Source organism: Ascaphus truei, chromosome 4 (genome assembly GCF_040206685.1).
Source record: "Ascaphus truei isolate aAscTru1 chromosome 4, aAscTru1.hap1, whole genome shotgun sequence".
NCBI classification, from domain to species: Eukaryota; Metazoa; Chordata; class Amphibia; order Anura; family Ascaphidae; genus Ascaphus; species Ascaphus truei.
The window spans coordinates 53,649,905-53,674,865 of NC_134486.1; the positions used below are offsets into that span (position 1 = coordinate 53,649,905).

The 24,961-nt window shown below is 41.1% G+C and overlaps 1 protein-coding gene across 3 annotated transcripts in view; it reads left to right on the forward strand.

The window, feature by feature from the left end:
• Positions 1–24,961, forward strand: part of PLEKHH2 (pleckstrin homology, MyTH4 and FERM domain containing H2) — a 142,484-nt gene that overhangs the window by 74,537 nt on the left and 42,986 nt on the right. For 2 of the 3 annotated variants that reach the window (XM_075595767.1, XM_075595766.1), the window contains 9 exons: positions 230–313; positions 801–882; positions 2,378–2,548; positions 4,351–5,300; positions 12,964–13,039; positions 16,020–16,114; positions 18,958–19,105; positions 20,888–21,024; positions 23,316–23,426. In XM_075595767.1, the coding sequence (XP_075451882.1) occupies positions 230–313; positions 801–882; positions 2,378–2,548; positions 4,351–5,300; positions 12,964–13,039; positions 16,020–16,114; positions 18,958–19,105; positions 20,888–21,024; positions 23,316–23,426 (1,854 nt within the window). The remainder of the gene's footprint in view (positions 1–229; positions 314–800; positions 883–2,377; positions 2,549–4,350; positions 5,301–12,963; positions 13,040–16,019; positions 16,115–18,957; positions 19,106–20,887; positions 21,025–23,315; positions 23,427–24,961) is intronic. The other variant, XM_075595768.1, reaches the window with a different exon arrangement.

Below are 24,961 nucleotides of genomic sequence, written 5' to 3' on the forward strand. Positions count from 1 at the left end.
GACTTCCCGTAGAGTGCAGTTTTTAAGATTTCTTCAGAGTTCCTCAAAAACCATTTAACACGTCTAAAAAGGCCTTGAAGACCTTATAATGTTTAATGTCAAACTGTGACATGCCCAATTCAGTTCTCTCCACTATCTCAGTCCGTAAGAAATCAGAATAGGAGTTAGTACAATCTGTGCATTTTCTTGGCATATACTTGTTGATATTTATCGTGTTATATGTTTTTAGAAGAGAATACGGATACAAGAAGCAAAGATGATAGAGGACAAAGCTGCCAAAATTAAAGACTGGGTGATAGGAAAGTTACGAGAGGTATGTATCTGCATATTGTCGTACTATTAAATGTGAAAAACACAAAGTGAATCCCTGCGCTTCTCCCTTTGGGATAGTAATAAATAGGGATATATGGTGGGAAAATCTATAAGATAAAGGAGACTTTTGGTTTACATCCTTTGATCAAATAATGTCAAGCCTGCTAACCACATCAAGCTAAGTCTCTATAGCAGGTCCCTACTCTAAATGCAAACTAATGTTATGTGAAAGGGTTAATATATCCAAGCTGATAGTAATGTATCCTTACTATTAAATGTTTACGACTTGTTCGTGCACAATAACACCCATATTGTTTATTTTTAAAAATACTTCTGTATTAAATGCTCACCACATTGATATTTGACATTGTTTTTAATGTGTAGCATCATCTGTATAAAAAACGGTCTGAAATATCTCAAAGACCCGAGGACTTCTCCTTAATTGTGTAATTCATCCGTTCTGAGTGAGATATTTCATTTTTATTTAGTTGGAAAAAGAAAATCAAAATCTCCGTCTAATCAATAAAAGCTGCAATGAAGAGATAACAGATCTACGGTCCAGGAGTGAAGGTAATGGTCCAGAACATTTCAGAACCCTTACTGTCTATTCTTTTGTTTTATTTTCAGAATATGACTAGATTTAGATATGAGTCACTTTATGCTGGAGGGAAACTTGCACATTCAGCCTTTGCCGAATTCTTTTAAAATGATTTTTTAAATGAACTGCATTTAATGCTGCAATTGGCACTCCTAGGGTCTGACGTAGAGCTTGCTAGCGAGTCATGGAGAAACTCATTGCGTAGGTGCAAATGTCCCTTTTGCATCTTGTCAAAGAAAAGACTCCCGTTTCGAATTGGTTAAAACTATAATTAATAACTCAGCTTTTGTAACATGCATTTTCTGGAGCTATGGCTGTAATTGGCGCACTGTTGATACCTGGCAATGATTGGATTTTCCCCCCCGAACAGATCAAGACCCTGGAGAAGAAGGGAAATCTGGAAATTTATAGGGCTAGGATTAATGTATTTGGCATGGCTGATAAGGCACTCCACATAAACTCCACGCTAACAACTCACATCATCATGGAAATCCTGGCGCTTATTTAGACTGATGTAGAACCTACAGTAAAATACACATTAGAACAGCTATCCTTCCAATTGTCCACTTACTGGCTACAGCACAGCTTCCTTCTGCTAAGCTCTGTTGTTGCAGACTGAGATCAGTCCAACAAAAGTCACGTTTTTAAGGCCATGTGATGATGCAATTAAGCGCAAACATTATCCAGACATAATTATTATGCACAGACGCATGATTGTGAAAGACCTTAAAATTATGCATAGCCAATAGCGCTAATCTGAGACCTCATTATCATATTTCCAGACCACTTGCAAATGGCTCTGTAGCTCCTGACTCTAAATCGTCTCCTAATTCCAGAAGTAGGGTTGGCGCAGCGCAAATATTTTAATGACGCTACTATTTTGGTGATTACGTCTAACCTCCAAATCGGACTGTTAGTTTTATCAAATGAATTCTTGAAATAACAAATCATATAACTATAGTATTAGTGGGGTCACCTTATTTGTTCTACTGCTCAAAATATTTAAGTCCCGTTGGCTTTTCCGAAAATAAAAAAATATAAATCAATCTTTTCAAGTTTGAATACGTTTCACCTTTAACGCTCACATTGTAAGTGAAAGATTTTAAAGTGTTATATTCCACCAAGTCAGCATCTGACTTATTAAAACAGCACTCAGTTTGCAGAATGACTGTGTAGATTAGCATAGCCTTTTTATTACCAGGTGCCTGGTTTAACCTCATTTTCATGACTTTTGTTCGACTCACCAAGTCAATTCTTACATTATTCTTCATCATCTATGAGACCATTATTCTTGTAATTTAAACATGAGATAAAGGAAACATGTCTAGGAAAGCTTTTGTAATACCACGAACAAGGGAAATCATCCATAATTATAATATATGTAAAAATGACCCACGTACATTTATATTTTTTATATATCTGTTTTATCAAACCCTGTCCTCCCTGATATGCATGAATGTTTTACAGAGGTCAAGGGTAAAAAATCTTCAGTTTGTTCCACACAAAAACCTGTAGAAGGCCAGCGACTGAGCAGTCTAACTTTTGGCTGCTTTCAAAACAGAGCAAAAAGCCCACAACTGGATCCAAAAAGAGAAGAAAATAGCAAGTCGTCAAATGCAGCAGCTGATTTCAATGGTGGTAATAACATGTTAACTTTACAATCACTACTGTCTGTATTAGCATGTACTACAAATACTAGACTGTTCACGTGTGTGTTTGAGAGGATCCCAACAAACAGGCCTTCCAGTTGTGTCTTACCTTCCAGCAGGGCACTAAGATGAGCACACATACTCCAATATTCATCACATAGCACCACAATTCTCCCGCCGCCACCACCAGGAATCCTTTTTGGGTAACTTGAGGGTTTACACCTAAGGGGTCCTTAGGCCCCTTGTTTCAAGAAAAGTGTACACATTTAACAAATCCCAATTTAACACAACATTGTGGTAAAATGTGTCCAGAAATAAGGACAGTCACTTCAAAGGTAAAAAGATTCAATTAGTACGTATTACATTTTAGATTCAATATACAGGCATACCCCGCATTAACGTACGCAATGGGACCGGAGCATGTATGTAAAGTGAAAATGTACTTAAAGTGAAGCACGACCTTTTTTCCACTTACCGGTGCATGTACTGTACTGCAATCATCATATACGTGCATAACTGATGTAAATAACGCATTTGTAACAGGCTCTATAGTCTCCCCGCTTGTGCACAGCTTCGGTGCAGGTAGGGAGCCGGTATTGCTGTTCAGGACGTGCTGACAGGCGCATGCGCGAGCTGCTGTTTGCCTATTGGGCAATATGTACTTACTCGCGAGTGTACTTAAAGTGAGTGTCCTTAAACCGGGGTATGCCTGTAATGGAAATAGTTGCAGTGCTTATACAAAAGATTGCAAAATACTGTAACATACAGTCAAATAAGACCAGTCAGTGTAAAAAATAACATGGAAGGAAACAGAAAATCTATACATTACCAAATGAAGTCTTGTGAACAGGCACCCAAGATATCTTCTAATAGATTTCCCATAGAGGTTTATGGGGTCTAAGTGTGAGATTCACGAACATAAAAGTGTATCCCCAACATTAATCTCATTTGTGAGCCTCGGGCATGTACAGTGTTGTTATACCCAACTTCTCTGTGATGTGTGGATCATGACAATCCCTACATTCATTGTGTATAAAATCTCAGATCATGACACGTGCCCTGACAATCAACTGCCACCTTCCCCCCCTTTCTGTTGGACAGTTTTACAACCTTGTAGTCTGGAAGAGCTCAACCCAATCTTTAGTGCCATTATGAGTACTTCAGTATTAGGTGATACCTTTTCATTTTGGACTAACAATTCATGTTATAGGACAAGCTTTCGAGAGTTCTCCTCTCTTCCTCTTCCTTCCATGCCATTATGCATAGACAGTCTTTAGCCCTCACAACACATACATGTACATGCATTTAAACGCATCTCAATAGGGATTTACTTTAGTAAGCAATTGAATGTGTATTGTGTGTACTTCTGAGTCATTTTAAGAGTTTTTAGCTTAAAGAACACAAAGGCCAAAAGGTCAACACTCTCAGTGACAGAGAAAGGCAATTTACATTTTGTTGGTTAACCTCTTGGTTGCCATACTGCATTTCCATACACATAAAAAAAATTAAATTGTGGCTACATGGCGAAACCTCCCATTTTTAAAATGTCCAAAAAGGAGAGTTGATCTACAAGAAAATCTCCTTGTCCACATAAGTACTCTCCCTAATATGATGACTATTTGTGTTAGACTGCCAAAATTATACTTCTGCACAGGTGGGCACCAAGTTATTATTGCAAAACTAAGACATGTCAAGCCTACTCTAGATCCAATTCAATTGTCCATAATTTCAAAATACCACATATTCAGTCTATCTATAATTGATTTATTTATAATAGTTTTTTCCCTACAGAAAATAACGTGAGAGAAAAGTCTACCAGTAGTCAGTGGCAAGATGGTATCAATGCACAGACATCTTTACTCCAAAACATCTCTCTTTTGGAACGATCTAGGAAAGGAAGGATGGGTACAGACATCCCCAGCATCACTGTAAGTGACTGGAGCTCAGATGAGGAACTTAAGAAAACTCAGGCTACTTCCAGGTGTGTGTCTACACTGTCAAGTCAAACTTCAGAAGAAGGCAATAGGACCAGCAGAATGGGCAGTGAAATGTACCTAACAGCCTCAGAAGACAGCAGCTCTGTTTGTGAAGATGAAAGTTTGGAGTTACAAAGCAGTGACCACACGGCTATTTATTCTTTGCAGAAAGGGTTCCAACAGAGCCACCAAAACAACTTTGCTGGTAAAAGACATTTTACCTTTTCAAATAAAAAAACAAAACTGGACTGTTCTAATGAACTGAATGCGAAATATCAGTTTGAAGGGCTGGACTATTCATTTTGTTCCAGTGACACCAGCACCCCAAGTCCTGTATCGACACCAACTTTGTTATCAAAGATGTCAAACTCCACGCCAGCAGCTGGGGCTCAGTGTTCAATTTCCAGCAACATGGCATCCAATTTACCATCTCCTAAACAACGGACTCCTAATATCTTCAGCTTAAGTGTTGCTTTGGCAAAGAAGCACCTAAGTCAACCGCAAATGAGCTCGGACAGAATGTTTGGTAAAAACAGGAATGCTATTAGCATGGTAAAGCCATATAGACCCCAGGAGACCGACATTGATTTGATTGATGAGCAGAGTGTTAATATCTTCAAGAAGATGGATACTGGGTATGATGAAGGAGCATTGTCAAATAACGTAAGAGACAACCAGAGGACAGAAGGTCAGAAGATGTGGGGTTCAGAAAAAGCTACTTGCACCAAACCTCCAACTCCTCCACTGCATCGATTTCCTTCTTGGGTAATTACTGCATGATCTTCAAATTAAAACAACTTGTAGTTTTAGTTATTACCTATTTTCATGGTTTTTTTTGTCCGTTAATATATGTTTAATTTTTATTTTAACTGAAGCTTTATTTCAATTTTAGATATAGAGCTACAGAAAGGGGGGGAAAAGGGGACAGGGGGAAAGGCACAAGGCAAGTTCAGTATCACAGACAGTAGGGTTCAATATAGCCTGTTACATGAGAAATGTTAAATATAATCTGAGTTGAAAATGAAGGTTGACATGTGGTTGCTCTAAATAAGAAATAGTACTGTACGTTTGTTATTAGTGAGAGAACCTGGGAGCCTCTAAAGAACTATATATAAATTATATAAATTACTCAGAAATCCAAGCGAAACAGGGACTCTATGTCAAGGTAAATTTGTTTTGATGACCTTGAAGTATACGCAAGTCAAATTTTATTGTAAATCTATCTCATTGTTGGCCATTTCTGGACTCTTCCATTTAGCTACTAAGGCACAACAAGCCACAATATGCATCTATCCACATCATCTTTCATCCTTCCTCGAAAGTGCTTGTGTAGGTTGTCCCAGCAAAGCCATAGCTGGGTCAGGAAGTATAGTACTCTCAAAACATAGCAGAAAGCATTGTAAATATCTCTTCTAAAAATGTGAAATTCTTGGGGCATTGCCACCAAGTATAGAAATATGTGCAATAAGGCCACAGTTCTTCAATAAGTTGTGTCAGACAGCATTGTAGGCAAAAAAAAAGAAAAGAATATAGTAAATAGTCCATGGAGATAAGGGATATTCCAAAAAATGCCTATTATGAACACTATTATCCTATGTTTATCTCTCAAAAAATGCAAAAGTCAAGTATTGACAAATATGGAAGAAGCAGCAGAACGATTGCATTCTAAATGTAAACAAGGCACATGCTAATTCCACGTGCACAGATTCCCATACAGTGGGTCATTTAAGGTATCACATAAATATTGGTTAGAACATAAGATTCCAGGGATATTAAAGGTAATCAGAAAGGTACTCACTCAATAAGGGGGCAATGTTTCAAACTTGCCTAGGTTCTTCCTTAAGCTCATTCCCACAAAACACAAAATGTGTTACTTCCCTCTATCTTCTGGTTCTGTTCTGATGTCATGAAAGGACTCTGTCTCCCTGTGCGGAATGCAAAGTCATTCCTGAAAGAGATTCATCCTTGTGAACCTACAGTTCTTCCAATACATGGGTGAGATGTTGGGGTTCATTTGGTTAAACCTAACTGGTGTCATCTACCATCTAACACCTTATAACAATCCCCCTTATATAGCTTACATATGGAGTTTTTAGTCACTTTCTCCCATGTATCATCCCAATCTAATCAAAAGTAATTCTGCCAGTTCTTTATGAATTTACCCTCCATAGAGTCTAGTGGTGCTAATTCTACATACACTTTTTAGCCTGGCCTTAGACCCTTCTCTGTTGTTAAATGTGCATACGTGTTCAAAGCGTGTAAGGGAGCAAATAAATAAGCTGTATTTTCTGTAAACAGTGTTTGTATAGAAAAGATAAACATTCCTGAAGCTGACTAAAAGGTTTCATTGTTGTAACTGTGTATTATTATTGTTTATTTGTAAAGTATATCATTTTAACTCATAGCAAATCATGCTTCTACCAGTGAGAAAAGCATTTCCTGTCTAAACCGGGTCTGAAATCTTGGTTACCAAAGATGGGCATAAGAGGGTTGGTCTAGTAGACAAGTTGATTTTTTTGAGTGAGACAGACATCACAGGATGGGGCACCAGCTGAAGAAACGCTTTGCAGAAAGTTTTTAGTGAAATTAGCATATCAACCCACATCTTAACACAAATGGGACGGACTGAGTTATCTAGGATAATAGAAAATTCGTTAAGCAAGGGAGAGGAAGGGGTGGGATGCTCTTGCTCCAGTCTAGTATGGTTGGCGGTGCCAGGGGCCATCGTTCTTAGTCAATGGTATACAATTAATATACTATCAAGCCCACTATCCTGGCTACTATCATTTAGCCCTCATTTCAAGATTGTGGCCACATCACCTCACCCCACTCATTCTTAATAATACTAGAGAAGGGCATAACCTATTCACAGGACTATTATACTAGTACCAGCCACCAGCACTGTGGACTGGATAGAGCACAATAGTGGGTCTAATCTCCGTTTCATTCTATTTTTAGTTACATGTGGGGAGTGTTCACACTTTTGTTGGAGCATTAAAGGTTATGTTTTAAATATTACATTTTCCTCATCACCTGGTGAGTGCTAGTTTAAGAGGGGCTTATTTTCCTTGTCTAGGCAAGCTCTGTAGGATAATAGGAAAGCCCAATAATGTCTCATCAAGTACAGACCCCCATTTATTATTCACCTGGTTAATATTGAGCTTTTAATTCTTAGCTTTCCAGCTTTCCATATAAACTTCTTAATCGCTCTTTGAAGGTCTGAGAAAGCACTACTTGGAATTTTAATTGGGAGTTTCTGGAAGAGATAAAGTTTTCTTGGCAGTTGGTTCATTTTTATTGTTGTTATCCTGCCAAACCAGGGAATAGTATAGCTATTCCATTTACTGTATGCAAGTCTTGTTTCAACTGTGTTATGATGGGGATACAATTACAGTTGTAGAGCATTGGGATTTTTTTGTCAAGTGTATATCCTGATATCGTAATGCTGGTTTATCTCATTTCAGATAGAAGTTTAATTGTAGGCATGGTCCGAGTGTGTGGTCAGAGATGATTAAAATGAGTGCTTCAGTTTTGCAATTGCTTACTCAAAAATCTGATAAGGTAGCATACTCATCCAATACAGAATATACTGTAGGTTTGATAGAGATATTAAAGATTTTCATATTGTTAAGATAATATCATCCGCAAACAGTGCTAGTTTATTTAAAAAAAAAAAAAAAAAAAACACAACAACAAGGCTTAAGATATCAGGATTTTTCCTGATGCTCTTTGCATAATTGATCCATAGCTCGTGCAAATAGTTAGGGTGAAAGCGGACACCCCTGTGTTATATCATTCGATATTAAAAAAAGATTCAGGCGCAACAACCCCTAAAAAAAAGGTTTGCTCTTTGTAATAAATATAGTGCATTAATGAAAGTATTTCAAGACTTAAAAGAGGCAAGGCTACATTAGCATATCAAAGCATTTTCACCATCTGAAGGCCCATGTTTCAAGGTGCTTATTTAGAGATTTTGCTTTATGCAGCAAGTCTACTAGTTGTCCAGTGCTATCTGGAGCCTTGAGTTCAGGAATAAAAACCCACCTACTCCGAATTGACTAATTTTGGCATGAATGCATTGAGTCTGGTGTCTATTATCTTTGTGTAGATCTTTATAAGTATCCAGTAGTGAGATTGGCCTATAGCTCTGTGTTTTTCAACAGGGGTTCCTAGGATCCCTTGGGTTCCCCGGGCATCCCTAAAGGGTTCATGGAATTTTCTGCTGATTTGAAAATTGTATGAAATACGGAAGAGTTTATAATGCATCTGATCTCAGACGCGCTATTAGAGATGGTTGGGGGTTCCTCAGAATTTCACATAGGGCTCCTTAACAAACAAAAGTTTGGAAACCACTGCAATAGCTACTGCATGCATTGAGATATTTACTCTCATTAGGTAAAACGTTTCTCAGCCACAGACATGTATCGTGGAATTGGTGTGCCTTTCAGGAAACCATTAAATAGAACTGAAATGGGGTGGGACAAAATCTGTGCTAGTTTTTTGTATTGAAGGTTTGTGTAACAATCTAGACCTTTCCATATTTTAATTCCGTAATAGCTAGGAAAAAAATCTCCAGTGTTATTTCTTCATTTAAAAGTGATTTATCTACAGTACAGAGCTTGGTTTTACGTTGCGTTGATACTGTAGGTTTGGCTTATTATGACAGTTATTTTGCAACCATTAAATATCACTTGTGTTTTGATTTGAGAAATGCCATCTATTATTTAAATATTTATATTTTTCTCAAACAAATAGAATGCTTTCAGTGTTGAGCCAAAATATCCATTCAGATAATAGCTGTTTAAAAAATAGGGATGTTAACCTTGGTGATAAAGGGGTTACATTTCAAGAACATTCCCTGATGTATACAGCGAACTAATGTCATAGAATCATTATATTACCCTCCAAGTGACGGTTTCACCCACGGTGTTTGTTTACAGTTAAAAATGAATACGTTTTAATTTGAACCTTATTCTGTGTAATTTCTATTTTATCTGATATTTAGGGGGTTATTCATTAGAATGCGATAGCGCTGATTGAAGTCGATAGGCGTTTCAATGCAATAGTGCCTGAATCATCATCATTTATTAAATAATCCCTTCAGTGTCGTCCATTTCTATTAGTTAGTAACGTCACACAAAACAACAAAAAAGTGTAAATTACAACAACAACATTCCTCTAAATCTTAAATTCCCAAGCAGTCTGATCACATCAGAGGGTAGGTATCTCTCTGAAGCATTTGACTACAAAGGAAACATTAAACGTTTAATTTAAAAAAATGACTAATTTCAGTCACCTACTGTACATTTATTCTACCAAAGATCAATTTAAAAATATATATATTTTTGAAACCATATATTCTTCTGGAGCTAAATGCGTTTTTCCGCTGTAATCAAACAGCCAATAAAAAGTAGCACAAATTATTGTTTCAAACATACCACTGCTTTCACTTTTGTCCTAGGAAGCACTGCACATTCAAAAGGCTCTTCATACAAATACTACAATAGAATAGTACAGAGTAAATAAGTACTTTAACTGCTTACTCAGAAATCTGATATGGTACCATACTCATCCAATACAGAATATACTGTAGGTTTGATAGAGATATTAAAGATTTTCATATTGTTAAGATAATATCATCCGCAAACAGTGATAGTTTATAAAAAATAAAAAAAAAACACAACTTTAAGGCCTAAGATATCAGGATTTTTCCTGATGCAGTTTGCATAATTGATCCATAGCTCATGCAAATAGTTAGGGTGAAAGTGGTGAAGTCAGGGAATAACCCAGGGGACACATCATCACATGGGAACCGTGAAAGCACAAAGGTAGAAGTGGTAGGATCAATAGCAGTGGCCTGGGCAGGGGCAGGAGTAAGTAGGGATGGTGACTGGGGTCTAGCAATTTCCATGACCTGTCCATATTGTGCGGGCTTACCATGGTCCCATGGAGGTGGTAGTGGAGTGACCTCAGGGGTCCAGTGACCCCTTCCCTTACAACGGGCCACATAGCAAGGGATGCCTTCCTCCCACCAACACGGCTATTTCTACTTACTACAATAGAATACAAAGAATAGAATTGTAGTGAACATATACTCAAGAGTCACGTGGGTTCCCCACTGCTATTTATTTATTTTAAAAATAGAGATATGTGGACATGTGACCACAGTTTGGAAGCAGAGGCAGAGACATTTCTAGCTATGAAAAGCAGCTACGTCTGCATCTTCAGCAGATTCGTGGAATTAGAGGGGTTTTTTTTAACCATGGCCCCGGGAAAGAAAGGCTACATCTGTAATCGATTTTAACTATAATTCCACAGACTTGGAGAACTTGAGTAAGATATATACAAATTAAAATAATATCATACACCCTCCAAGATACAAAGTGCACTAAAGATTAGAGATGTGCAAACTTTTTGCCCCAGTTTATGAACCATGCAACATCTGCAGTTTCGTCACAGCAAAAAAATGTGAATTGTTCTCAGCGTTCGCCAAGTAACGGTCAATGATAGAGAGAGAGAGGGGGAAGGAAATTGTGCCCGTTTACATATAAAGCAAAATAGAGTGATTTGTATTCCACAGTTACCTGTGAACACACAGACATACAGTATGCTAATCTACATCATTTGAATATATTTTGCTCTTTCTCTCTCTTTCTCTATCCAGCAAAAACCATAGTTAAAGCTCTAGATGTGTTTGAATATAGAGTCTCTGGTGAAATTCGCCATTTCACTAGAACTTGTTTGGCTAAGGTCAATTTCACCGGGAAAAAAAACATCAGAGAAGGGAAATTTTGCACAAATTTCTGTAGCCCTGTCCCCGTCCACTCCCCCCCCCCCCCCCCCACCTCTCTGGAAGATGTACTGCTGGCTACTGCTGTCTGTGGTGCGGTCTTATGTGGGAGGGTCCAGTAGAGCTGAGTGTCCACGGTGTTGTGAGGTAATAGGACAGGCTTTTGGTGATCTTTAGGTTCCTATCATCAGGGTGCCAGCGTCTCCAGCTCCAGGGTTCCCAGAGACAGTCCCCACCAGAGCAGACTTCTTCTACACCCCTGCCCAATAGACTGTAGACTCAGGCACGGATATATAAAAGGGATACTTTATTTAGCAGCCACTGCTGGTGTCATACAGCGGATGAAGATGGATTGAGATAGGTCCCAGACCTCTGGATGGTGCTTGGCCCTCTGATAGTATTGAGGCCTCTGATCTATATTTCAGTCAGCCCAGGGGGGACTGCCTGGCATGTCTCACTCCCAGCCGGGAGGAGACAGCACACACCTCCTCTCCCTAGGAGGGGTGGAAGACAATTCTCTATATTTTAGCACTTCCTCTCTGAGACACCAGAAGGGGAGGGCAGAAGGTCTACACCATTATTGGTTATACAGCGACCCTGTGTCACCACCACTCCTGCCACTCAGAGAGTCAATATTAGGGGGTTCAATGCCCCTAGGATAGCCTTCCACAGCCTGTAGCTACTAAGGACTTGCGTGACAGGGGACACAGAGACAGTCTGAACCAGCCATGGCTATATCTCTATCAAAGTCAAAAACACTTGAAAGCATAAATTTGACTCCCAAAGGTTTCTCATAACTCTCCAAGAAATTACGTTATCCCCGGGTTTTTTTTTTTTTTATACATTCAATAGTAAATTCCCAATGCTTGGAAAGATTACAATTGCCACCAGCGGCTTCAATGTCAGTGAGCCAATGAGTAAGAACAACATCTATAGAGGGCGGCAGTGTCCCTGTGTTTTATTTCCGGTTGTAGATGGCTCCCATTTGTATGTATTTTTAACCACCGGTACTTTGCCAGGGAATATTGCATGAACCAGGCGGCTCCAGGTAACCCCCTTCTACAGGGAAGAAAAACAAAAAACATTGATTTAGGGAACACCAGCTTTAAGCAACTTGGACTGTCGTGGTGACTCAGACTGACACATCTTGTTGGAATTTTTATTTCTCATTTCTCACACTGATGTGCTTGCAGTTTCTTGACAGGAAAAAAAAATCGTCCTCTGCTTACAGACATCTTTGATTATATCACAAATAATTCTTAATTGTTTATATATTCAGAGGGGACATGGAGTAAAAACATACAAAAAACAAGCCGGAAATGAATAGTTCTGCTTTTCTGTTTACGTGACATTTTTACATTATCTTGATATTCAGCACTCTTTCAATCTTTGATGGTTTGAATTGTGAGTTGAGGGACATCTGCTGGCCAGTTCTGGATTCAGTGCAAACTGGAAACGCAGAAGAGTTGAATATTTGCTTTTGTAGTTTGTACTTAATCATCTGTTTATTATTGGGTAATCTAATCATAAATACATGGTTTTTTTTTTTGTGTATATTGGTGTATTGTGTTTGTTGATGATGTGTGGGCAGTAATGTTAAAAATATTTGTTAACACAAATTTGGTCTTTTAACAACAGGAAAATCGCATATATGCTATTGCCAAATCAGGTATGAGAATGTCAGAAGTCTTCCCTGTGGATTCAGTTAAGAAAAGTAAGTGAGTTTGATGTAGTCCTATGCAGTCATATGAATAAGTCATTTTCTATACGTTCATTTGTGTTTTCTGTGCAGAATAATAAATACAGATCAACAAGCTTTTAGGCAAAATAGATCAGTTGTTCTATCCTTGTATTATTCTGTGATCTAAATGTAAAAATCATACCACCAATACTATTAAATCTCATAAAAATCAATTATTTAAACATGCAGCGACTAATTATTGGGAATAAAATAGGACATTCATAATTTGTGTGGATAACTTCAAAAACAACATCTACAAAGATTTAGATTCCACATTCAATCCCAATTTTCTGAGTGTGTGGATAAAATGAGTTTTAAATATTCCCTATTTCCTTTATTATTTCCCTCTTATTCCGTTTATTACTTCAATTTCCAAAAATCTTTATATAATACACTTAGAATATTTGCTCTGGGTTTACTTCCATCTATAAAAAGTTGACTATTATATGTACCTTGTGTGTGTTTATATCATTTCAGAACGTACAGTATTAGTTCTCCTTTGGATTATAGAATGTGTGGTGGGCATGTTATAAAATATAACTCATAATAAATATGACCTGGGAGGCAGAGACCAATCCTTTGCTGTGTGGCCCCTACATTATGTGCTGAGAAAATTGCTCACAAGGGTTTAGGGATCTATTTACTAAAGGCACCCAGCTGAAAAACAGACAACACCAGTGCAAACCCCCCTACCAGATTTATCAAAGAAAAGGAATCCTATTGAAAGAAATTGGAGCTTTTCCTCTGATTTATCTGGTGCAATTGTTTGCACTGTATTTGCCCAGTTTGCAGCTGTGATCCTCTTAAAGCAGCAAAACATGAAAAATCCTATATATATATATTTTTTTTAAATAAATCAGTTCTGTAGTATTAGCTAGTACTGTCTGCATTTTTTTAAACTCCTAATGCCATTTTGAATGATTTAAAAAAAAGTACTGATCATCCTTTGGTTGCTACAGCAACCATTTAGAAGGTCACATCCACTTCCTCTTTTGAAACAGGCTCTGACACACCTTTTTTGAGCTCTGACCTTTGGCAACAAAGTATCACAAACAGATCTGTTGCTGTGTTCCAAACAGTAGACTGTCTATTGCTCTGAAAGCTGTCACAATAATGTGTTACACTTAGTAATATAATGTTACATATCAGCTGCAGCATGTCACAGAGTGCCGCACAAAGATAGAAGGCCGCCATTTCGTTAGGCACACAATCAGGATTTTGACAGATTTATAACAGGAGCACCAAACGATTGCCAGCTTAGGTAACAGCGTATAATTATACATTGTCGTGCTTTACATATAAATGTAACGGATTTTCTGGCCTAGCCTGACCCACCCAATCTCACATTGGCCCATGTGGTCTAACCAGTCCCCATTACATGGTAGTGTCTGGTGGTGCACCTGTTGGCAACAGGACTCCTGAGTCTCCCGCATGATGTTGTGTGGGGATTGCCAACCCAGACAGGCAGCTGAGGTAGTGTGCGTGAGTCCTACCTATATCCAGTGCAGCGCCTCCACCTCATCAGGATCCCTGCGTCTGCGTGGGGATGATTCTGATGAGGAACTCCTCCTTGGTGGTGCCTTCCCCTGCTGAGTAATTCCAGACTCACACAGTGAAGTGTCTTTATTCAAGGTCATTCTTTATTGCTTGTTGGTATGGGCTAGCTGCCCCTCGCAGTAAGTTACTCAGCCGCACATCTTGGCGTGTGATCCCTTCAAAGGTACACCCTCCCAATGGAGTGGGATCCCCTCTCCCCGCAGGGAGATCACCCCTGTGCCAGGTCCCTGGACACAGTATGGCGTTGATAACTTAATGCTGATTGATTTAGTATAGGGCCACTAGTTACAGCACTAGTGCCCTCTTTCCCCAGGTCTCAACGCAGACCTGCTCCTTACTCCAACACCTAACTTTGAGCAGTGCTGTGCCTTATATCTTCAGGGGTCAGGCACATCTCTGATGTCACTAACAATGGACTCAGAGTATGTAGCTCCTCCCTTCCACACATAGGGCACCTCACCAGGGTGTGAGGGCAAACCTCCATGATTACTGCTGGCATCCTTGTAACTTACCAGGCCTTACTGCCAGCAGGAAAGGAAACTGCAGTCCATTTTACAGCATGGCTACATTAAGATAAGAAAAAATAGTGGGGAACGGGTGCAGCAGCGGATTTCAAGATCCACCACCCCTTGGCACTTGCATGTGGCTGCCGCCTCCTTGCTGCTGTCCTCCTTCTCCGTACAAATCGCAGCGTCAAATGACGGCATGTGACGTCACGTTGGTGACATGGCGACACCATGGCAATGAGACGCCTTGTGACGTCATGTTGGTGACATCCGCTGCGTCATCTGATGCTGCAATTCGGAAGGAGAAGGAGGGTGGCAACAAGGAGGCGGCAGCCACATGTAAGTGCCTTCCCACCAGGCCCGATAGGTCTGAGAGAGGCAAATATATATGGGAGCGGACATTTTTGCCGCCCAAGGCCCGGGCCTAATGGGAAATCTGCCACTGGGTGGGTGGGGGGGGGGGCGTGAATGCAGTATTGCTGCTTTAAGCTCCATTCATCTGAAGGGGAAGAGCAATATTGAATAGTGGCCAAAAAGTATAGGATGTTATTGAATGGAGACATGATGTGTGTCCCATCAATTCAATTAGTTACATTTTTGGCTATTTTAGCATCAAGGGCGTTAATCTGTTATTTGAACTGTGAAGGATTAATTTGTTAGTACACATATTTTAATTGAATTACAAAATGGTGACAGACCAACCTTAATGAACGGCTACTAAAGTTACACTGTGTGTACTAGTGTAAACATAACACATATTTGTAGCTCAATTTCAGCTTGGCTTTGGGAAATGAAACTTGTTGTTTCTCTGCAGTAAGACAAACTTCCTAAACATTACCTCTGTCTTTAGCTAATCCCCACATGTTTTTGTGTTCTGCTTTGTGTTGCAGTAGGTGGCACAGTGACATCATATTCGACATCAGGGATCTACGCGTCTCTTATATACAAGAATATGACCACTCCAGTCTACACCACTCTCAAAGGGGTAACAATATATTGAACAGTGCTCAGTTTTCTCATTACTTTAATTGCAATATATAACAATGCAATATACTGTACATGGTATCTCAGGTTTTCCATGACAAATAATGGCAGCTACTGTACTTATTTTAAAATAGAAGTGACAGCTTAAATAAAGAAAATACTTCAGTAGATAACATTACAAAGTAATTTTCGATATTTTCCTTATGGTGACTGAGTAAGACACAATGATAATTGCCTATTACTGAAGCTAAAGTGATTATCCCTGGCTTTGTTGCGGTTTTAAAGGTACTGTACAGTAATGCTTATTTTACTCATATAGTAAGTAATCTTTGTGTAACTGACCTCACATTTTAAGAACTTCAAGTCTTGTTCCTGATGTGAGTTTAATTGATTTGACTTCATAACCTCATGTTTGCATACTTCACGCGCTATGTACAATGTATTATTAATGCTTTGTCCAGTAAAGCATGGGGGTGGGGGAGGGGGGGGGGCTGCTGACATGGGAGGAGGGGGGGGGGCTGCTGACATGTGAGGAGGGGGGGGGGCTGCTGACATGGGAGGAGGGGGGGGGCTGTTGACATGGGAGAAGGGGGGGGCTGCTGACAGGGAGGAGGGGGGGGGGCTGCTGACACGGGAGGAGGGGGGGGGCTGCTGACATGGGAGAAGGGGGGGGCTGCTGACATGGGAGGGGGGGGCTGCTGACATGGGAGGAGGGGGGGCTGCTGACATGGGAGGAGGGGGGGCTGCTGACATGGGAGGAGGGGGGGGCTGCTGACATGGGAGGAGGGGGGGGCTGCTGACATGGTTGGAGGGGGGGGCTGCTGACATGGGAGGAGGGGGGGGCTGCTGACATGGGAGGAGGGGGGGGGGCTGCTGACATGGGAGGAGGGGGGGGACTGCTGACATGGGAGGAGGGGGGGGCTGCTGACATGGGAGGAGGGGGGCTGCTAACATGGGAGGAGGGGGGGGCTGCTAACATGGGAGGAGGGGGGGGCTGCTGACATGGGAGGGGGGCTGCTGAAATGGAATGGGCTGGGGGGGCTGCTGACATGGGGGAGGGGCTGCTGAAATGGAATGGGCTGGGGGGGCCTGCTGAAATGGAATGGGCTGGGGGGGCCTGCTGAAATGGAATGGGCTGGGGGGGGCTGCTGAAATGGGCTGGGGGGCTGCTGATATGGGCTGTGGGGGGCTACTGTGGGGGGCTGCTGAAATGAGCTGGGGGGCTGCTAATATGGGCTGTGGGGGGCTGCTGATATGGGCTGTAGGGGGCTGCTGTGGGGGGTTGCTGAAATGGGGTGGGGGGGCTGTTGTGGGGGGCTGCTGAAATGGGCTGTGGGGCCTGACTCTGTTTTCCTTGTGAGGGGGGAGAGTGGTGTGAGTTGCAGGGGGGGAGAGTGATGTGAGGTGCAGGGGGAAGAGTGATGTGAGGTGCAGGGGGGGAGAGTGATGTGAGGTGCAGAGGGGGAGAGTGATGTGGGGTGCAGGGGGGAGAGTGATGTGAGGTACAGGGGGGGGGGAGAGTGATGTGAGGTGCAGGGGGGGGAGTGATGTGAGGTGCAGGGGGGAGAGTGATGTGAGGTGCAGGGGGGATGGGATGTGTGTGGTGTGCAGGTGGTATTGTGTGTTTGATGTGGAGGGGGAGTATTGTGTGTATGCATGAGGGGGAGAGATGGGGGTATGAGAGATCGATGGGGAGTCTCGCAAAGGTTTATGATGGGTTTTGGGGGAGATATGAGGATGATGATGATGAAGGGTGCTGGGGGAGATATATATGAGGATGATGATGAGAGGTGCTGGAGGAGAGATGATGATGATGATGATGATTTTACCTGTGCGGCCCAAATCTTTTTTCCTTGGAGCAGTTCGGCCCTCCTCACTGTACAAGTTGCGCAGGCCTGCTATACAGTATAGTTATTCCAGATCTAATGTGTTACCATGAAATATAGCGAAAAATCTATGTTTTCATCACAATTTGGACATGAAGATGTGATGTTCAAAAGTGAGTGTAATGTTACCAAATGTCTCCGGGTGAGAGAGAACTTTTGTAATTTTGTTAAATGTTTTTCAGGTTCTTAGGTATCCAAAAATACAGATAGCAAAGTAAAAATATTCTTAGGAACTTATTGTATATATGCCGAAGAAACTGTTCGGGTCGTATTCTGCCGAAAATGTCCCAAACAGCCGTTTCCGAGTATATAGAAAATGTCTCGTAATCTTCTTTCCATAATCATCTTGGCTCCCTTCACTTGATCTAATGGTCCATTAAGTTCCATTAAAGCAGAAATGTTGTGATTTTTAAAAATTGATTTCTATAATTGACTGCAAAATGGTGAAACTATTATATGTAATAATAATGGGAATCATTTGTTTCTGTATAGTTCTTACAAAGTATGCAGGGTATAATGCGTCCTATTGCCCAAAGCACAGGGAGATAAAGAGACTGGCTTTAGGTCAGTAGGACACTTTGAAAATGGAGCAACATCTGCAAAGGCACTCCTTATTTATGGTTCTATTTCCCTTTAATTTACTGATACATAAGGGTAACCAGTTGCCATAACATACACCTACATACTCATTTGTCCTCATAACTAAGGATTTGGGAACATGATTTAGGCAGGGATTACAAAAGAGAGCTGATTTATGGTATTAGCAAATATAGTGTATGATTAAATAAAACACAGCATACTTTACAAAATACATTGATAAGTCATGCTGCTTAAATGAGAAAGTATGAAGTTTAATTATGGATCACTGGTTTTGGGAACACTGACAAGTATTTCTAAGGTGAAGATAGATGACTTCATAAAGGTTTGGCTTTAACGACCATTTTTCGGTGTTATGCAGAAAGCAACTCAAATAAGTAACAGTCCTTTAGATGATTCATCTGGATCTGAGGAGGACGACAGCTCAGCCTCACTTTCAAGCTCTCAGACTTCTGAATCAGACTGTCGCAATCAGAGTGATCCGGGAAGCCCTCGCGCTTTGAAAAGAGGTGGGTGCACATGCTGTACTTGAATTCATACTAACAAGGAAAGGGGTGTAGTAAATATCTGCCCCAGGTAACTTTTTGTTTTTATGCCCAGATTCACTAAAGGGGCTAAGCTTTAGCACGGCTTAAGTCCAATTAATTTGAATTTGATCTTCCGTATTTTTTGCTGGGACATTCAGCAATGACTTGCTTAGAATATACTGCTTCTTTAGGAGAGAAGCAATTTGGTCAACAAAAAAATAGCAATTCAACCAATCTTTAATTGACCAGGATAAAAGAAATGACAAGTGCAACAAAATGCTAACAGTGTAGCACTTTGTTGACCTTATTGCAAAATAGAAACAAGAGTATAAAATAAATATTGTTATCAGTAAATACGTGAGTCGTGTCTCTTCCTGTCTCACTCCACAAGTCGCTCAGCCGAGTCTGGAATTGCCGGCACCTGGCACTTCCCGGCACCTGCAGATGGTCCTTTATTCTCTACAGGATGGAAGATGATGTGTGACATCGTAGCTAAAAACACAACACATTTTGTTGTGTAATATCACTCCCACAGAGGCAATGGCTACCCATAGCATTAGCTAGTCCTTAAATAACCCATTGGCTGAATATGATTGGTCATACGAGCAAGGCCCCGATTATTAAAAATATATACATAAAACATAATACAAAATATATAATCATGCCAAACAATACACTTTAGAAGTAAAAACTGGCAACCATACAAGATAAATATATATAATACAATTACAATAGAAATTATTTAAATTACACAAATGTTATTAAATCAATGCTACAAGTAAACTGAAGGTAAATCTTCAGAAATATGCAAGATAAGTGTAACCCTCCTTGCCCAGCTCTAAAGGAGTTTACATCAAGTTGTATATATATGCATGATATATATATATATACATGGCTGTGCTCAGTCTTTCATATCTTTTCAGGGTGCTGAGTGCATTCAGGTTGGATTGTCGATATGCATATTAAATAATGATGGGCACCAGAAACTTTTATATTATAAACAAGAGCTTTATTCACAGCTGTTCATAATGCTCGCCATATAACAGACAGACTTCACTTCAGACATTAACTGATGTCAGTTAATATGGTTACTCTGCGATTCTTCCCCTGGTAGCTTTCGCTCCTATGCTTGGGAGGTACTTAGGGTTATTCCCCTTAGTATTGGTTAGATTTGGCAATCTCCTGCATAGCTTCAATAATATCCTATCTCAGGTGAACCCTTGATGGGAGACACAGACTATTCTCTGGGATCACTATCCCATTTCGGTTTATGGCATTCTCAGTGTATTCCTATCAGATCGGGAGTTTACTGAGGACATTCCATGGGGCCGATCCAATTTGGAGCTACTACTCTGAGAACTGCTGGGCACATGCTCACTTTTCTTCCTGCATTAGAATAATCATGGGCCATTACTACTGGCACTAACTTTATAGGGCATGTTCCTTAACTGAAAACAATAAATGGCTACAGGAAATCCTTAATACACATACCTATACACGTAAACCTATATATAGGACTCACAATGAGACCCATACCAAAACTCCAAGGGACTTGCTTCTAGAACATTGGGTGAAGCTATATATACCCTTCTATCTATCTATGGTGACATCACTGGTCACCAGCCATGCTACATCAGAGGGAGGGGCAATACTAGAGTGGTATATAGAAGGTGAAGAAGTCTGAGGGTGCAAGAAGATTTGCTTGTTTTTGTTTTGCATGAAAAACATAAAAAGCAACACAAAAAGCATATTCTCTCTCCACAGGCATATCTTTCTCTTCCATGGCATCAGACAGTGATTATGCAATTCCTCCTGATGCATATTCCATTGACAGTGAATTTTCAGAACCGGAACAGAAGCTTCCAAAAACCTGTTCTTCATCAAGTGACAATGGCAAGAACGTAAGACATGTGGTGGGAAAATATGAAACTGTTCTTAATCAAAATATGTCCTGCAAGTGTATCACGTAGAAGTCTAGAAAAGATACAGATTTGCATTATGACTTTAACTGCATTATAACCATCAATGCAATCATTATCACTGATCTTTATTCTTAGGCCCCTATAAAATACTAATTTGTTCTCCATGTCGGGTAAGCTCTGATCCTTATTTATTTATATGGAACTCAACTTACCTAACAAAGAGAAGAGTTTCACAGCATACTACTACTTCCCTTAGGTTAAACCATCTACAACCTTGCCCCAATTATACTCCTTGAGAAAGGGCTGCATAGCCTGAAATGCGTGGGAGAATTTTTTCCTGTCGTTAATGTTTTTTGTTTTTTTATCATGTTGTTTAATAAACATTCTTTATTTTTGTACTTACCTGGTGAGTTGATTGGTGATTTTAACTGGAATTTGCTGTTTCAACCAATCCTTTGCTTGCTTGTACTTCCCTTAGGGGTGTAACAGTAGCGTAGGAAATACTAACAGTAGTTATATTTTTCATCAGATGTGTATAAGCAACTTACAACATAAACAAGCACTTTGCATGTCCCTCCATATCCATCCTAATACTGTAATGACATTTAAAGTTTTGCTCTTCTTGAGAATAAATAGTCAGTGCTGCTTCCTTATTAATGGAGAAGTTAATAGTATGCATCCAGTGAAATGCATGTGTGTTCCAAGCACAGAGGGTGCTGTCATTGGTCATTTTACGAGTAGAAAATAAAAAAAATAATATCTCAGAGGCCGATTGGCTTCTAGTCTAATGACTGAGATTTTATTGTGACGTGAAAACTCTGTCCTACAGTATTTCTTTTCATTTAATCTGTAATATTCCTTTTGCATTATTAATTCTGTAGTGGTGAGTCTAAGGCAAATCTGGCACCCTAAGTGCCTAATGATGATCCCCCAGGGGCGGGGTTTGGGAGCATGGGAAATTGAAACTGACCAGTGGGAACCACACCAACGGGGCTAGAAACTGAATGCTGATTCCCTCGTTCAGCTCCAGGTCTCCCGCAGGGTTAGACACTTCGATGCCGGGGAGAGAACAATGCTCCAGCCTTTGAGTCTGTACTCTCCCAGCAGATGGGCTCGTCCTTCCCTCGTTTCCCATTGTCCCTTAGCACAACACCTGACTCACACAATGACTAGCCCCCTGACTCATTGTATACCTGGTACTCAGCCGTTGTAACTGGCCCAGGCATACAATGAGTCCCACAGATAACTTAATAAAGTACAGTACAATACACTTAACATATACAAAATGACAATGTATATATTACACTTTCCAGCTCTGGGATGGCAACATCAACCCATGTAATGGGTCGCCATCTTGATGGACAGAGGCAGCATGCAGGCTTAACGTTTATTTGGGGTGCCATTCTACCCCTGCTATCACAGGACTACTAGTGGCAGGCCAAACAGCATCAGACCCCACAACCTCAGCTATTCAGGGCAGCAGCTCTAGCATCAAATTAAACCAGTTGCTGGAAGCTCCACTGTATAGCAGAGATTGGGGGTTCTGATCCTGTTGAGCCTGATACTATTACCCTCTTCAACACAAAGGGCCTTAGCCTTGTCAGTATAGGTCTTTTAGAAATCCTTTCAGGAGGTGTGGAGTATGAATCATTCAAATATACTTTGCATACCCATTGGCATTTCTTTCAGGTATCCAAGGTACGCTCCATATGTTATTTGGTGGGAGTTGATATATTTAGTGCTTGGGACTCTACTAAAATACAGTAGTTCTCTCTCTTATACTAATGCATGGGTCTGTTACAGCTGAAAACAGGACTTAACACTGTGTTGGGGAGCTCTGAAGACACCTGTTAGCACCTAACAAGGTGTGAACTTAAGTAGAGAGAGCCACAGGTGCGGCCTCACATAACCTGGGTCAGCATGTGCTTCTTTATTTCTATTTACAAATGAGCTCTAAAACACTAAACTGCAGGGCCATGTTTACTAAGCGGTCCTATGCTATAAGACATCTTCTGGCACTTGAATGGGCTGTAATGGGTCTTCACATGCTGGAAAAATACTTCTGAATTGGCACCGCTTATTAAATATGTGCAGGAATGTTTCAATATAATATTATTTACGGAAAGTGATTATATGTCATTTGACAGAAGCTGAATGGGTCACAGGTTGACCACTCAGGGGACACTCTTATAGCTCTTGAGCTGCCAGTTACCCCCGCCTGCTTGCACACTTGGATTAACATTTTCATATTTGTTACCTTTCAATTGTAGGAGCTGTTAGAAAAATCTGGATACTTACTAAAAATGGGAGGCAAAATAAAAACATGGAAGAGACGTTGGTTTGTACTTAAAAGTGGTGAATTGTTGTACTACAAGTCTCCAGTAAGTGTCACGCAGAGCAAAACTGTCCAGATAAAGTCATTTGGGCTTCAAAACATGAATGCTGTTTACATTTGTTGTGCAGCCTCACTTGTTTGTCCATTTCTTTTCACCAATTACCTTGACTGTCTCTTTTATCCTGATCACACATTTCATTGGACACAACTCATCCAGCTTTTCACAAGGTTGCAAAACAGTTTGCATGTGAGAGCCGGAATGTTCTGTAATTATTACTGATATGGTCTGTCAGAGGCTATATGGTACATACGGTATTATAATGGAAGGGTGTATGTCAGGGGTGGGCAACTCTAATCCTCAAGGGCCATCAACAGGCCAGGTTTTCAGAATATCCCTGCTTCAGCCCAGGTGGCTGAGCCACTGATAGAGCCACCTGGGCTGAAGCAGGATTTCCTAAAAAAAATAGCAACCTGTTGGTGACCCTTGAGTCCTGAAGTTGACCACACCTCGTGTATGTGGTGGTTGTGCATATAAAACACATGGGGGAGGGGTTGACTAAGCTCCGATTCCCATTTACTTGTATGGGAATGGCTGGTCCTACAATAGAAAGTGAAAGGGTGCGTGCTATAATGTTATATAAGAAAATGCTACCAGGTGTTTTGGGTTTATGTACGCTTGCTTATTAACAAGTGGGGGGACTAGGGTTAGAGGTTAAGGGCTGGGACCCGCTGTGCCCGGCGGCGCGGGCGGCCGCGTGAGCATTCCCCACCAGCAGGGGAATCCTTCTGAGCCGGTCGCAGTCCCCCCTCGCTGCACGGCTCACTACGAGCTGTGACGTGTCAGCCGCCAGGGGATGCAAGAAACTTGTGATCCCGAGCAGTGACGCGTCATGTGGTGCGCTGGTGAGCCTATCAGCGGCGGGGGCGGGAGCTATCAGACAGCTTCCTACACAAGGTAGGGGGTGGTGTGTGTGTGTGTCAGCGTGCGTGAGGAGGGCATTTGTGGGGACGGGGGAGGGAGCGGTAGCTGCTTACCTTACAGCAGCCCGCAGCGGCTCCCTCCTGCAGCCCGGGAGACCGAGCCCGAGCCCGTGGAGGGAGGGGGGGGGGGAGTAGCGGGTCCCTCCGCTCAAACCACGCCCCCCCCTCCCACTCCCGCCCCCCCCTCCTGCTCCCTACAGACCGCATATCGCGGTCTGTGCCTGTCAGCGCGCCACCTGTCTGCAGTGCGGGCGCGCTGACTGAGGGAGCGGGGCCTTAGCCTAATGCTGGCTGCTGTCAGCATATTTACGACTACATGCTATGCTGCAAGACAGATGCGCATAAACCAACTGGAACCTACATGCAAGAATCTGCCCTAAAGTAGGGACTGTGTGCCTGAAATGGGTTTTTTTTCTGTCTTTTGCTATTTCAATAAATATGTAATTTATTTCGCAGATTTGTTATATCTAATGATACTTTATCTGTTTATTAATGTTGGTCCAGTCAAAGCGTCTGCAGATTGTGTGTTTATACTTTAAAGACACAGAACATCTTTAAACATCTGAGAAGTCAAACTTGCATTTTGCGTAAAGGTTTAAT